The sequence below is a fragment of the Grammomys surdaster genome, unplaced genomic scaffold (genome assembly GCF_004785775.1).
Source record: "Grammomys surdaster isolate TR1022 unplaced genomic scaffold, NIH_TR_1.0 1164, whole genome shotgun sequence".
Lineage (NCBI taxonomy): Eukaryota > Metazoa > Chordata > Mammalia > Rodentia > Muridae > Grammomys > Grammomys surdaster.
In genome coordinates, this window is record NW_021605583.1 from 175,931 (window position 1) to 192,016 (window position 16,086).

The window sequence follows — 16,086 nt, forward strand, 5'->3', positions numbered from 1 at the left end:
AGAGAGAGAGAGAGAGAGAGAGAGAGAGAGAGAGAATGAAATTTTTATCTTGCTACCTGGAGAGTATCTTCAGTTTATATATATAGAAAAACTCATCTTGCCGTTGTGGTTTTAAATGCACGCATCACTGTGCCTAGCCCAGGCTCCTCACACATCAGTCCCAGAGTTTGGATGTGTCTCGGTACACAAAATTAACCTTTTATTCTTTAAAGTGGATTTAAGTATCTTATTCTTCACTCATTCTATAGTTTTTCTAGATTAGAAACTTACATCACTATATACAAGTTACAAGATGGCAAAAGTGGCTAATAAAGAAGAGGTCAAATAAAGAAGACAAAGATTCCTGGTCATTTACATTGTACAGATGGATGTGATTGGCATCCCATCTTCATATGTCCACATATGGCCCACCAGGCAAAAGTGTGAGGCTTTTTCCTGGGTGCACCATCTTTTCTCTACTGAACCTTATGCTCCTGATGGTTTTTCTATTCCCTCTTTATAGTTAGTTTCTTGTGACCTTTTTCTCGGGAAGTTAATAGTGGTAATAGTGGTTTCACAGAAGAAGCGCTGACACTTTACATCTGGGCTCTTTTTATGCCTTTAATCTCATTAATCCTCACTGCATCTTATCTGGGCAGTTGGATTATTCTGACTGGTATAGGTTTGGAAACCTAACCTTCAGAGAAGTAAAATACCTTTCCTGTGACACTAGAGTTAGAAGAGACAAAACTGTAAGTCAGATCCACTTCTCCTGAATTTGTAGTTATTATGCTCCTCCATGAAGCAGCTGTGATGTGGTTACAGTCTTTGCTGTGCTTAATGCCTACCTTTTCTTATGTCAGCAGGCTGAGAGAATATCTTCCCCAAGGGACTAATGTGTGTTGTCTCAAGGCACAAACAAAGCAGTCGTTTACATTAGCACATTGGTGCCTCATAAAAGCTGCTACTAGGTATGCTTATTATTGCAGCTTTACAAGTGAAGAAGCTAAGGTTCACAGGTGCTGACCCTGGCCCCAAAGCCAGTCTGTCTGGCAGTGGAGACTGGGCCCACTCCTGGAGTCTTTGCGTAAGCTCCCTATGCACGCAATACTTTGCATGCACCATGGAGAGCAAGATCCTCTTAGTTTCAAGAATCAACCTACAAGAGAGTGTGAAACTAACTTGGACAACAGTAAGGATTTGTTTCTTGAGTAATATCAAAAGGGCAACCACATCTATGACAGAAGGACACTGGAAGCTTGTATGCATATGCATATTGAAGGCGTTGTGCACAGTGTTTGCAGAGTGCATTCTAGGTACCAAAACTGTAGATTCAGCGTGACTGAGGTTATAAGAGGAAAGGGCTACAGTTGTGTTGAAGTGTCATGCCACTGCACTCCATAAATGAGCACATAGATGATAGTGGTGATGGGTGGCTTGTAGCAGACCATGTGCTATCATTTGTTGTAAGGTTCTCAGACAGGTATCTGCCTAGAGTGGGATGTATAGATCCACATTTAAAGAGCTCTTACTTACCAGGTTCTCACTGCCTCGGAAGCTGCTGTTTGTGGCTACTTAGTTAGGTCTTACTCATTTGCCTCCTGTAGACTTTATAGAATTAAAAGTTTGTTAGTAATCATCAAATAACTGATGTTTGACAACAATCAGATTCACAGTGGTTGTTCATACAAATAGATATTTCAGGGAAAAAAAGGCATTGTCATAGTGGTCCCACATTATAAAAATGATTACTGAGAAGTGCAGTACAGTTTGAGAGCAGAGATAAAAGTGACATTTATTTCCATCCCAATAGATTTCGGCTTTGGAAATTTCTTTAAAACTGGTGAACTGTTGGCAACATGGTGTGGCAGCCCCCCTTATGCAGCCCCAGAAGTCTTTGAAGGGCAACAATATGAAGGACCACAGCTGGATATATGGGTATTGCTTTGCTTTGATATGTTAAATGTATCTATCATGGTAGTTGGTACTCTGGCCTCTCTCAGAAGCTCCTGGCTTCTTCCCATCCAATAGACAGTTATTAGTCAGAGGATCTAGAAATGGATCCCTAGGAAAGAATTTCTAGAGACAGGTGTTGTCATCCTAATATCAGCAATGATTTGAAGTAACATGGTAAATGACCAAATTCAGACCACTTAGTATTTATTATGCTTAATCTCACCACAGGAGATAAGACTTTGAAATTTTGAGGAAACAACAAATTCAGAAAGGAATCCATCAATCTATGTGATTTTAAGAGCCATGTGATGTTTAGGGAACCAGAGTGTTTGAAGTACTCCCTGAAAATGACTACATTGCTTTCTTCCCTAGAGCATGGGAGTTGTTCTTTATGTCCTTGTCTGTGGAGCTCTGCCTTTTGATGGACCAACTCTCCCTATTTTGAGGCAGAGAGTTTTGGAAGGAAGATTCCGGATTCCATATTTCATGTCAGAAGGTAACACGTTGTTCATCGTATTAGTTGTGCGTTACAGAATCTATACTGCATGAAGTCCTAGCCAGTTTCCTTACTGAGAGTTTGGTACCAGATAAAATGACTGAGTCATTTTAAAAGCCATGGAGCTTTGTAACACCCTCATGTAGACCAGACAAGTTCCAGCCTTCTTCCTTGTAACTGAGAACAGCAGCTACCCAGATTAAGAGCAGCAAGTTTTCCCATTCAGCTTGAGTCTATAAATGTCCCCGTTTATTTTAGACTTATAGAAACACTCCGTAGATACGGGCTTACAACCATTTTACTCTGTGTATGAAATAGATTTTCAAAATTAAGTTTTTAAAATCAAGCCAACTGGTGGGACTCTGGTAAAATAAATTGAAATGCCTCAGTCCCTACCTGTCTTATTTTGAGCTGTCATATAGACAACAGTTTGATTTACTTATGAGTTGTGTCTTTAGTTTTCTTGGGAAAGCAAGTTTACATAGGCTTTGGAAACAGACCTGGATGGAATCCTGAGTTCACCGTTCACTGGCCGTGCAGTTTTGACTCATCTGTACAGTGGAGCTAACAGTAGTTCCTACTCTAGATGTGTCAAAAGGATGGATAAATTACTCTGCACAAAGCACTTAGCACGGTGCCTGAGAGACGTGAGTGGCAGGAGGCTGGTTGGAGGAGGGGAGTGAAGAGCTTGATTTCATTCAGCTGCAGCTGCAGTGTACTTAGTGTGATCAGAAGCAGATCAGCATACATGTCCTTGGCAACACTGATGAGAAAGCAGCAGCTCACAGGAACGAGCTCGCTGCTCACCACCTGGTTTTACTGAGCTTGCCTCAGGATGACCGAGGATCAGTTCATTATACTTGTTCTGGGAATGAAGCTTATTTTTGTTTCCTTAGTAGAAATCTAAGTCTATGACTAGATAGTTTGAGAAATGCACTAGAAAGATTCCTTTAGCATACAGATAGACTTGTTCTCACCTGTGTTTCTTAAATATTTCTTGAGTATCTGAACTTGACCAGTCTATCATTCATGTATTCATTTGCTTATTTTTCCTTCTGTTTTCTAGTGAAGGACACAAAGATTGTTGTACAAGTCACATGGGTCATGCAAGTAAATATGATTGAAGGTGATATATGTGACTTTTTTAACCTTGCATTTTCCATAGATTGTGAACACCTCATTAGAAGGATGTTGGTCCTAGATCCGTCCAAACGGCTAAGCATCGCTCAGATCAAGGAGCACAAGTGGATGCGCATAGAGGCTCCTGTACAGAGGCCTGTTCTCTATCCACAAGAACAGGAAAATGGGCCGTCCGTTGGAGAGTTTAATGAGCAGGTTCTGCGGCTGATGCACAGCCTCGGGGTGGACCAGCAGAAGACTATTGAGGTAAAGGGACAGAGATGTCTGTAGAGGACTAAATGCTCTTCTGCATCTGCCCTTGAAGCTCCATGAGCACACCTGTCATCCTAGACTTCTAGCACATCCATCCCCGGTGCCTGGTGTACTGCTCAGAGTTCCCTGAGGATTACGTCAGGCTATATTTATAGTTAGTTGCTGTTATTCAGTCTCTAAACCCCTTCCTTTACCCTTTCTGCCAGAACATCCAAGAGAAGATTTTCAGAGGATTAGGAAAAGACCAAGATTAAAACTTAAAAATACAAGGTAGAGGAGGCTGGGACTAGTGGGGCACACTTTTAATCCCAGTACTGAGAGGCAGACAGATCTCTGTGGGTTCAAGAATAGTCAGGGTTACATAGTGAGACTCTATGTCAAAAAAAAAAAAATACAGAGTAGAAAGTTTCTTCCAAAGTGAAACATGGATTTCATATTGGTAATAAAATAGTTTATGTGGACTACATGGATGGAGCAAGACTGAGGGCTGAGCCAAGAGCCCAAAGGAAGGAATGAGATTGAAGACAGCCAGTGGAGTTGGGGGAAACCAGAGAAAACAGGCAAGTTGGTTATGATTTGGTACTGTAAATGGTTATAGAACTAAGAACTCTGTAAACCTGGAAATTTCCTTTTGACTTTTTTTCTACCTAGTAGTTAGCATGCTTATAGAACAGACATAGCACCTGCCCAGCAGCCCCACCATAGCAGAACAGTACCTTAAGGAGACTGTTTGTTGTCACCTGTTGTAGCCATGAACAAAACCAAACTTACTCTCTTGCTTTGTGCATTCTGCACTCAGTGACATTTTCCCATGCTTATCCATGGAGTAGATCCTGGATGGCAGTGTCTGTGGGGTCTCTCTAGCCTGTGGGTTTTTGTTTTCACTGAGGGTTTTGTAGATCCATGTTGCTCTAAATAGCACCCAGTAGATTGTCAGGTAAAATTAGAAGCCAAAAGAGAAGTTGTTTCTCTGTGGCATTGGCATCCCGGGAAAGCTGGCAGACTAGTAATGTGAAAATTTTAGGAAGCAAGTTTATTTTCAAGGTTTCCAAAGGGTGGAGCTGCAAAAACAAGAGGAAAGGATTACCTAAGAGTGCAGACACACTGTCTCTCCATCAAGCATCCAGATGTCATTCTCCAGCCCAAAATAATACCAGAAAGTTCGAAGAGGCTTTGTTCATTCACCAGAGCTTATGATGATTAGAACTTTGACTAAAGCTATAAAGTCAAAAGTCTGGGCACAGGGAGTTGATCAACACTGGGAGATGAGGCTGTGATATCACGGTGGCACTGGCAGTCACTGTGCAAAGATGTCACCTTTGATGAATCTAGAGATCTGAAGTGTATGTCTTACTGTCTGAATTCTAGAAAGGTTTTTGCTTGGAGGTATATTTCGCTACTGTATTTTTTTTTAAGTACCTTGGTATCTAAAATTAGGTGAATGAAAATAACACCTCTAAAACCTTAAGCCAAGATTACTGTGGAAATTTCTGTGAGTGGATCTTAGAGGGCTCACTTGGTCCTGGGCCCTTGGGCTGAGCATCACGGCAGAGGCTGTTCTTCCCTTCTTAGAAGACATGAGACAAAAAAAAAAAGGTTTTGGGATTTCATTTTCAGGATACATGATTCCCTCTCTTTAAAAAGGTATAGACCCTTCGTTGTTTTTCACAGTTCTGTACCTTCAGCACCTGTTTTCTCTTTCAGTCTTTGCAAAACAAGAGCTATAATCACTTTGCTGCCATTTATTTCTTGTTGGTGGAACGTCTGAAATCACATAGGAGCAGTTTTCCTGTGGAGCAGAGACTTGATGGCCGCCAGCGCCGGCCTAGCACCATTGCTGAACAAACAGTTGCCAAGGTAACATCAGCCATGTAGCCACTAGTCTCATTTTGTTTGTGCCTTTTTATGTTGGACACATATTTTATCATTTTGTAAAAAAACATTAAGATCTCATCCTCTACAGTTTTTTTCTAGAAAGTTTCATCCACTGTCATTCACTAGATTCTCAAAACTTAGCATCTTCCTCCTTTTAAGGATTAACTTTATTTTCAGTTCTTTTCTTTAAGAGGTATTTTATCTTTTAGTCATTTGCTAATATTGAGAAGTAATGGAACTAGCCTGTACTTTCAGTTCATTTACAGAGTTTTTTTACAGAGTGACTGTGAGCAAGCTGCTATTATTAGGCACTCTGAGAGTTTAAATGCATGGGACATCATTGCGGTTCCCAGAGATGAATTGTAGGTGCAAAAATACAACCAGAATCATCCTTCAAAGCAAGATCAGGGCAGGGAGAGAGAGGCTCAGAGAATAGCGAGCTTCCTGGGAGAGATGACATGTAAAACATGAAGGTGTGAGACCCTGACAAGGACACGCAGTACTGAAAACATTATGACTAGAGAGGAGGCACCCAGTCATGGACACAACTGCTCACATGGACCATTGTGGGTCTTGTTCCTATTAATTCAGCCCATTTGAACTGAAGTCTACAGAAATAAAAATTTGGAGTGGTAAATGGAAACTATATTGTGAAAAGCTCTAAATGCCAAGGATGACTTCACTTATAAGTGAAGAAGTGATAATGAGCTTCTGAAGACCATAAGGTAATTAGTCTGGGAGGTGGAAGGATGCTTTGGTTAGGAAAGACCAGGGGCAGGAGGTTGTTTCTTGTTTGTTTTGAGACAAGATCTCACTAGCTGGCCTAGAACTTGCTATATAGACTAAGCTGGACTTGAACTCACAGACATTTACTTGCCTGTCCTTCCCAAGTACTGGAATTAAAGGCATGTGCTACTGTGCTCAGCCTTGGAAGAGCAGAAATTTTTGAGAAATGCTCACAAGATTCTTATACTAAGTTGGATGCAGAATGCTGAAGATTTAATGTGGTACTGGGAGAAACAGGATGAAGGCCAAGAAAGGCAGACCTCATGTGAGTGTAGCTCTGATTTGGAGGTGCAGTTGCACTTAGTGGTTAAAAACAGGGACACCAGAGCAAACCCCATATTCTGTGCCTTGCTTTACCTGTTGTAAAGTGGTAGTGACACAAAGTGCTGTGACAAGGTGAGTTGGTATCTGTGAAGCCCACAAATAGTACATAGCAAATGCTGAGTGTCTGTTCCACAGCAGAATTAGAGATGACATTCTTCTCACTGTCCTCAAAGGCCTGAGGGCACAGTGGGTCATGGCTCAGTGCCAGGAGAGGATGTGGTCTGGAGGTCTCAGACTTGTGTGAGTAGAGGCTGGGAAAGGAGTGCCTCTCCCAGTCAGGATTCTTCTGCTTCTGTAAGCAGCATCATAGCTCAGTGGATTCTGATGGACAGGGACATGAGGAGGTTTTGCATGGGTTTCTACAGAACACGAGGGGGGGGGAAGTGAACATTCTTGATTTATAACAGGTGAATTTTATTTATATATATTAATATCCTAAAAATAATGTGGTAATACAAAGGTGAGGCAATACTACATCAATGTAGCTTCAGATATTTGGATCAGAGTATTTCTAAGCACTCGAGAATCTTCAAAATTGAATAGCACTGCTTTTAAGCAAGAGTAAAAGGAGAAAAAAGAACTCCTGAGGTGTGTGGACAGTAGTGAGCTGTAGTACTGTCCTTCCTGTGTACAAGTGTGGCCAGGCAGAAGGATAGGAGCCAGGATGCCCAGTGTAGTAATGGGCTTTCTCAGCTAAGCTTCTTTATTCTTCTTAAACATTCACAAATGCAAGTGAGTGGTGAGGGCTTACATCAGCAGTTGTTCCCCAGCAAGTGCACGTGTTAGTGTACAAGACATCCTTTCCTGTCTGCGTGGTAAGCAGATCCCTCAGATATCTCAGCGTGTATTTGATTTGGCTTGAAGGGCCAGGTGTATAGTCTACGTGGCTGCTTTTGCTTGCTGACTTTGTTACTGCCAAGTACACCACACATTCTTTTCATTGTACACATTGGCCAGGTCAACATCAAACTGCATACTATAACTAATAGAAGGCTTCCCAGCTTACCTACTAACTTGTTGAAAGTGCCTTCTGAGCCCTCTAATAAGGAGGACCCACAGCTGAAGAAATGTTCTCTGCTGTCTGTGTTTTAGTGTGCCTTGCTAAAAAAAAATTTGTTTCTCTGTTTTGGATGTAAAAGTTTTAATAGACCATTTTTGTTTTAATTCTCTGATTTTTTTGTTTGTTTGTTTAAAGAGAGAGTAGATCACTTGTTCCCTGACATTGCAATAAACAAAACTGAGAAAACAGCATGATCTAATACAGAGACCACACACACTATAGAATCACACAGACCTTAAGTTCCATATAGAGATGAATGATTTTGCTCAGGTAAGAATTTCTGAGATCCTGTGTTCATAAATATAAAAGGAAAATGGTGCCTCTATAATAAGATTGTTACCAAGGGCTAGAGAGATGGCTCAGAGGTTAAGAGCACTGACTGTTCTTCCAGAGGTCTGAATTCAATTCTCAGCAACCACATGGTGGCTCACCATCATCCCAATGCCCTCTTCTGGTTGTGTCTGAAGACAGCTACACTGTACTCATATAAAAAATAAAATAAATAAATCTTTACCCCCCCCCAAAAAAAAAGATTGCTGCCAAGATAAAACTAGTCAACCTGTAGAGACAGCTGCATTCAGCAAAGCATAGCTCTCATCTGCAAGGCAGTGTCACAGCCACTGAGGCCCCTGAAATACTCAGGAGCCAACCCTGGCTCATAGGCAGTCATTAATTTAGTGATGGAGTACTCTTATTATTTTGTAGACATCAGTGAGCTGCTCACTGTAGGTAGGTAGCCAGTACTCTCATTCACTGTGTATCATGCCAGAAATATCAGGCAATGATTTAGGAGAAGAAAACTCTTACCTTTTTCTTGTCGACCCTAAATACTAGTTTTTAACAACCCTCCTACTTCAAGTTTGTATCAGCTTTAAGCAGGTGAAAATGAAGCAGATGTCTCTTTTCTTTAATTGCTGATTAGAGGTTGCTCTACAATCATAGGACAAAGCTTACTCTTAAGTTGTTTAGGTTGCCATAGCAAAATGGCAGATGATTTACTTTCTCATGGTTCTGGAGGCTCAAGGCACATGGTCTGGTACCTGCAGTGAGTTTCTACCAGGAACTCTCTCTTCTAATCTAACCGATGGCTACCTCCTGCTGCACCCTCTCAGCACATGGATTATGGGGAAACCCTGTGTGTCTTACATCCCTTGTGAGAATACCAGCCTGCCATGTAACAAAGGCCTGTAACTCAGAGGCCAGGAGGGACAACATAGTAACATTCTCTCACCACCTGTATAATTTGAGAATACCTTTGTGCTTGATATCCTCCCAGATTAAAAAGGACAGTTTTTGCCCAGTGCTGAGGATTGAATCCAGGGCTTTGTAGGTCCTTGTTAAATACTCAACTATGCCACATCTCAGCTTCTGAAAGACAGTCAGCTCACATAGACTTGTAAAACATATCATTCTGTTTCCTAGGAAGTGTCACGCCAGAATATTATTCCTCAATATAAGTTCATGGTCAATTTCTGCAGTCCAAGTCAAATGTAAAATTTGTGGAAGAGACCAGGTATGACATTGTGCCTAGAGTCCTAGCACTGTGGAGCCTGAGGCAGGAGGGTTAAGGTATCAGTGCCAGCTAGAACTCCAAAATAAGACCTTACCTCCAAGACAGGAAAAGAAAAAGGAAGAAAGAAAAAAAAAGAAAGAAAAAGTTGTCAAGAAAAAATGTGATGTGCTTAATCTGATACAGCTCAGTCCACCCTAAAGAGTCAGAGAAACAGGATAGAGATAGAACAGCCTTGTAATCAGATATGTCATCTCACTTCCAGTACAGTATCTTCAGGTAAAGTGTTCCCGGCTCTCAGACAGAAGGAACAGGTTAAGAATTGGAGAGTAGGAACGTACTAAATGTACATTTGTTAGGAAATGAAATTGTTATGTGGTAGGCAGAGAGATGCCCAAGACGCACAACATAAGCCCAATGAAAAGTGATGGGCAAGAAGCTGCTCCTCCGCCATGCTCAGAGAGCGCACAGCGCCGTTTGCGGAGTTGCCCATCCACTGCCACTGATGGCTTGCTGTTGTTTTAGTCTTTCTTTGATGACGTATATCTGATATTAGTATCACAATGTATCCTATATAAAGTATATTTTAAGTATACTCAAAATTTTGAAATGTATAGTAAGAACATACCCCCTCCTTAAAAATTATCAATTTAGCTGAACACGATGGTGTATGTCTTTAATCCCAACAATTGAGAGGTAGAAACTGTTGGCTTCTATGAGTTCCAGGCCAGCCTGGACTACACAGTGAGTTCCAAGGCTGCATGGAGAAACCCTGTCTCAAAAAACAAAAGCAAACAACAGCAAAAATCAACTTAAAATTCCAACTGGAAACCATGAAAGACTGGCTGACTCCAAAACTGCATTTGTCTTGCTGTCCAGTTGTTTTGTCCTTGGGGTCATTTTGAAACTGGGAAGAGGAGAGTTTATGACACTAAGCCGAGGGTTTCACGTGTTACCTTTCAGCCTTAACTTGATTATGAAGTGGATATTACACCCATTTTTATGAGTTAAGAAAAGATTCAGAGAAAGTTAGATTGCCTGATTAAAGTCATCATGGGAATAATAAGTGGTAGATCCACAAATCAAACCCATGACTTGGAAAAGAAATTATAATTTCATGTGGTTTTGTCCCTTTGTTTGTCTGAATTTAACAGTTTCCATCCTGTATCTTCTGTCGTAACTATAGCAGGAAAATGGAGGCCATCTTCTTCCTGTGGGAGTCTGGTGTGATGATTGTCCCCCTCGGATGTCTCACAGTGTCTCTTATGTTCAAAGCACATCTAAGAAATTATTCTGCCCATTAAGGGCTGTGGCTAGGAGAGTTGTTAATCCTTGTTTACTTAAAGCACTAACAAAGGAGACAGAAGGACAGAATGAACCACCCACAGGAAGCCAAAGTGTGGTGGCACATGCCTGATACCCAATCACTTAAGAGATACAAGCAGTAGGCCCAGAGTTTATAAGAAAGACAGACAGAAATAGACCTGAGCTCTGTGGAGCAGGCTGGTCCCAGGAATGGAACTCTGCAGCAATAAGCATTTCTCCTGTTGCTCTAGCAGGCTATATTCAGACTGCATCTTCTCAAAAGAAAGGGACCTTCCTGTCACCCTGAGTAACCACTTCTATCTTCTTCCTCTTTTCATGGGGAGGGGAAGTAGAAAAATAGAATTATATTGTACTAGCTATGGGGCTTGTGTATATCCCTACCTCCTTGTTGAGCTCCTATAGGCTTTTTTTTTTAACCTTTCCAGGTAATATCTTTTAAAAAAGAAAAAAAAATAGTTTATCAAATTGAGACAAAGATCATTCTTTGATTCCTTACAAAGGCTATCTTGTTGTCTGTGTGAACGATTATCGTTATGAGACAGGAATCAAATTCTGTATAATTTATTTAAGAATATCTGATTAGTGAGACTTTAAATTCAGTGTTTACCACATTTGTGTGTACACACACACACATATACATGCGATCAAGTCTTTTCTGGAGTTCCAGCAAATTACTCCTTTGTTCTAAGAGCAGAGAGCATATTTGTTCCCACACTGTCTGTTCTTGCCATATTTTCAGGCACAAACTGTGGGGCTACCAGTGACCTTGCATCCACCGAGCATGAGACTGATGCGGCCCACCCTCCTCCCACAGACGTCCAATGTGGAGGCCTTTTCATTCCCAGCATCCAGCTGTCAAGCAGAAGCTGCCTTTATGGAGGAAGAGTGTGTCGACACTCCAAAGGTATGGGTGGTGTGCTTGCGATGTAGTGCAGAGGGGCTGGAGACAGTGCAGTGTGGTACAGTGTACAGTGTGGTAGTATGGTTTTGTTGAATGTTGCTTTGGTGAAGAACTTTACAAAAATGTTCAGAGATCTGCTCTCGTCGGTTAAGTAACACTCAGGCCACATAAGCCTCTACATCTTCTTCCCTAACCAGTTCCTCTTCTTTCCCATGTTTTAGATTTCTTCATAAATGTTTGGGTGCAGGAATGGGTCAGTAGGTAGGTTGGTTGACTCTTTACAAATTATGATTTTAAAAACAAAATGTTACCTATTGTGCTGAATTAGATTTTGCTATTGTTGTGTCCTTTCTGCACAGCAAACCATAAATACAAAGTATAGGATCTCTTTTTGACTGAGTAAACATCCTTTTTGGTCCAGCCTGGGCATGCTTCAAGGATTTCGTTTGTATTCAGTGTATTGCATGAAGTGGAGTGTCAGGAAATGGGAGATGAGCGCTTCTTTCACGCAGTGGATTCTTTTGACTTGTAAGTGGTGTATACGCAGTACAAGTGCTATAGAGATGATCATATTAATAGGAGACAGTGTCCTAAAGGAATACAGGGTGTGCTCAGACTGCTTCCGCTAACCTGTGTGAATTTGGGCAAGGTGAGTTTCATTTTGCTCAAGCTATGTTCTATATATGCATTTTAGGAAGCTGTTGTGACAACTAAGTAAGATAATCTATGTGGTTTAGAGTAGATTTTAAATAGTTAGCAAATATTGTTTTCCCATATTTTAGCCTCTTCTAGGTAACAAAAATGAATCAGACATGAACTTGCCTAATACCCTACTAGAATTTGGTCTAACAAAAATTATATGGAACTAACACAGCAGGCCAATTACTTAATAAACTGATGAAGTGTCACATAGCAATATGTAAGTCAAGTGAACCTAGAAAGAGGCAGGGGAATTGATTTTGTACTTGATCGGGAAAATTTGGGGGTTAACTCTCAGAACTAGAGTTGCAAGGTAGAGTAGAATCCATGTGGCTGGAAACTAGGGCGGGACATTGACAGTGAAGATCAGCCCATCTAAATCAAAGCACGAGTTCTCTGAAGAAAAGGGCATGGAAAGGAAAGCTGTACAAGTAAAAACGTGTGTGTTCGCTTTGAAGGACAAGCAAGCAGTTAGTTCTCTGGGCGGTGTTCCAGGTCTGGAATGTGGTGAATTATCAGGTGGGACAGCTGACAGAATAGTCAGACACCAGCTGAAGACCTGAGCAAGGAGATAATGCATACACGCTGGTCTTGGAGACTGCCTGAGTGGTTCTCCAGCAGACAGGCAAGGGAGCAAGGACAGTGGGAAGTTAAGCTCGGGTCCAGGACGGAGATGATGCAGGGCCTGAAATATGGGAGTGGTCATGAACTAGGAGAGGAGGGGATGGTAACAGTGGGGTTCAGATGGTAGAATTCCAAGCCCATAACAAGGTATTGAGCCTAGAAATGGGATGGCAAATGCCATTCAATTAAGACCTCCGGATGTCAGGCAGATTCATAAGTTGCATGGGGTTTGTGGAACACAGTGGTGGTGGCAGCTCTATACCAGACTGTCACAACAGGTGGTAAGCCAACTTGCTGTACAGGAATAGTTACTGTCCAGCCCTAAAGATGAGTCTACTTCCTGTGGACAGTCTGTTTTCTATGCCTGTGTTTGCCTAGCATTACACATTAGTGATAAACTCATGCTCAGCATTTAGACATAAAATAGGGCAGCATAATTCGTTTTTACCATCTAATTCTCTTGAAGAAATTAAAATGCAGTGTGTTGAAGTCTTGCCTGTAAGGGCACCAGGCCCAAAACACAGATTGGGCACTGTCTGCTATAATATATAGGGCAAGCTATTTTTAAAGCCTGTGATTGTTATAGTTACTAGGAAACAGACAGGAAATGAATGGTTTGCAGAAGATACAGACTAGATGGTATATTCACATTTGTAGGAGTGAGAGTCAAACTGGAACTAGCCCCAGCACTGACATTGCCACTCTGAAACTCAGAACAGGCCATAAACATCTACAGGACTGATATGGGTCACTTTGTTATAGCCTTCCGACTACCTTTCTGTGAGGCCCATAAATAAATGCATATGCCAAAAAATCTTTCAGTTCCTTTGTTCATATGGCTTCATATACATTCACTATAGCCCAGTTGTTTTCTGAAAGATTATCATAGCTGTATGTATGTATTAATAATTCCATTTCTACTTGCGATCAAGAATTAGTATTATACATTTAAAAACAGATCACCTCTCATTCCCTTAATTGTTAGTAAAATCACTGAAGGAGTCTGACTTGAAACTTTAACTTGGGATTTCGGGAGCAGGATTGGAAGGTATTTTTCTCTCAGTAATTGAGACCCTAAAGTCATAGAGCCTATAGTAGGAGAACAGTTGCACACACTGTGTGGAGTAAATCTCCCATGTACACACATTGAAGTCCGTTTGTAATACTATTAAAGACGATAATAAAAAGATTTCACACCTTTACTAGCTGGTTGAAAAGGCAAGTGTAGCCACACATCTGTAGCAAATGTGCAGCTTGATCTCCGAGGGCCCCCTAACAGGTGAGGCGGGGCTGCTCAGAGTCTGTTCCCTGCCACTGGATCCCTTCCTCCCCTCAGCAGGAGAGGATCTGATTAGTCCTGCTGGGACTAGATGTCCCAAGGTGAGGTGGTACCCAAGTAGGGTGCCTCCTTCTCTGAGGAGAAATGAAGGGGGTAATGGGGGGGAGCAATTTGTAAGGACTAGACTGGGAGAAGAGGAGGCAGGGGGACTGCATTCGGGATGTAAAGTGGATAAAAAGTAAGTTATTGCGGGATGGGGGGGAGAAAATGCAAGGGTAACGGCGGCATTCCGTGGATGATTGAGCCGTAGTAACTGCATCATCAAAGTGATATACAGGAGAGAAGGCTGGAAAGCAAGCCAGACTCTTAGTGGTGCTAAGCTCTAGGGGCTTTGGGGAGAAATTTCACTTTCATTTCCAGATTTAAAATTTTAAATTATAATTTGAAGTAAAAACATAAAAATAAGACCAATCATGAAAACCATGTATGACAATGAAGAGAATAAAGATAAAGTTAATTTAGCTATAATTCAATACTCAAAGATTACCTATTTGCTGTCATACTATGTGTAATTTTGTATCTTCTGTATCTAACAGTGTTTCATGAGACTGTTCCCATGTCTGAAGTCGTCTTTACAGGCATAAGCTTTAACAGTTACACAGGCCACTGCTTTGCATCTCCCCTTATTTCACTACTCCCCTCCAGTTGCACAGTTATTTCCATTTTCTTGCATGAATAATTTCACATCTGAGTGTCTAGCTCTTCTGCACTGTTATTTAAGGATAGGAGTCTAAGCGAGTGTGAGCTTGCAGCATAGAGAACCGCCACTAAGTGGAATGAGACAGAGCACGGGTACAGAGGTGCTGGGGCGCACAGCAGGACACCATCTTTAAAAAGAAGTTTCTAGCATTGGAGTAGTTTCTTTCTTTCCTTTTTCACCTGTTTAATTTGCCTCAGGCAGGAAAAAAGTGTATTAGTTTTAGTCTTATGCTTTTCTATTGAAAAGCACTCTCCTTTGTTTTTTTAAAAAAAATAGCAACAAAGTGTATTGAATTGTAAAGGAAGTATTTTTCTGAATTATATTAGTTGACTCTTCCAATAACTTTACAACTGTTTTACAAATGGAGGTTATTAGGGGTGGCGTGGGGGGAACTTCGGTAGAGCTTAAACTGACTTGTCAGTGATCAAGCTTAGGTGTGAGCTCCAGCACCTGCTCAGTGTGTGCCACATTTGCCAGGGACATGGAATACAGTTAAATACGGTCCATTTCTCTCCTCCAAACTCATTGGCTTATATTATGCTTGGTGTATTATGTGAGCCTACTCATGTAATAGTATAAAATACCCACAAAATACCATAGGCTGGGTAGCTTAAACAACAGAAAGTCTGTTTCTCATAGTTCTGGAGGCCAGAGGGCAAGATAAAGTTAGCTCTAGCTGGTTTGTAAGAAATTATGAAGTCTTTCTGTTTTTTAGACAGCCACTTTCTCACTCCGTCTTTAGACATCACACAGCCTTTCCTATGTACCCATGGGGCACCTGGGAACAAGCTCTCTGATGTCTATCCTTCTGACCTCAGACACTTAACCCTCCTGCCTTGGCTTCCTTGGAGCTAAGATTATAGGTACGCACCACCACTGCTGGTTTAGTGTATCTCTTCTTATTTTGTTGTTTTAAAGATGTAGCTTATTTTTAATTATGGTTATGTGTATTCATTTGTCTCTGTGGGCATGTACACATGAATGATATGCCCATAGAGGCCAGAGGTGTCAGTTCCCCTGGAGGTGGAGTAACAGGCACTTGTGAGAGACTCTTAACATCAGTGCAGGGAGCCAAACGTGGCTCCTCTGCAAGAGCAGCGGTATGCATCTTACCTGCTG

The 16,086-nt window shown here is 41.4% G+C and overlaps 1 protein-coding gene across 3 annotated transcripts in view; it reads left to right on the top strand.

Annotated features, from left to right (window-relative positions):
• The window catches only part of Sik2 (salt inducible kinase 2), a 104,157-nt gene that overhangs the window by 78,649 nt on the left and 9,422 nt on the right, over window positions 1-16,086 (top strand). For all 3 annotated transcript variants that reach the window (XR_003713412.1, XM_028783857.1, XM_028783856.1), the window contains exons 5-9: window positions 1,793-1,917; window positions 2,308-2,431; window positions 3,597-3,817; window positions 5,528-5,680; window positions 11,444-11,608. Coding sequence is in view for 2 of the 3 variants with exons in the window: in XM_028783857.1 (XP_028639690.1) it covers window positions 1,793-1,917; window positions 2,308-2,431; window positions 3,597-3,817; window positions 5,528-5,680; window positions 11,444-11,608 (788 nt within the window). In the remaining variant the exon portion in view is untranslated. The remainder of the gene's footprint in view (window positions 1-1,792; window positions 1,918-2,307; window positions 2,432-3,596; window positions 3,818-5,527; window positions 5,681-11,443; window positions 11,609-16,086) is intronic.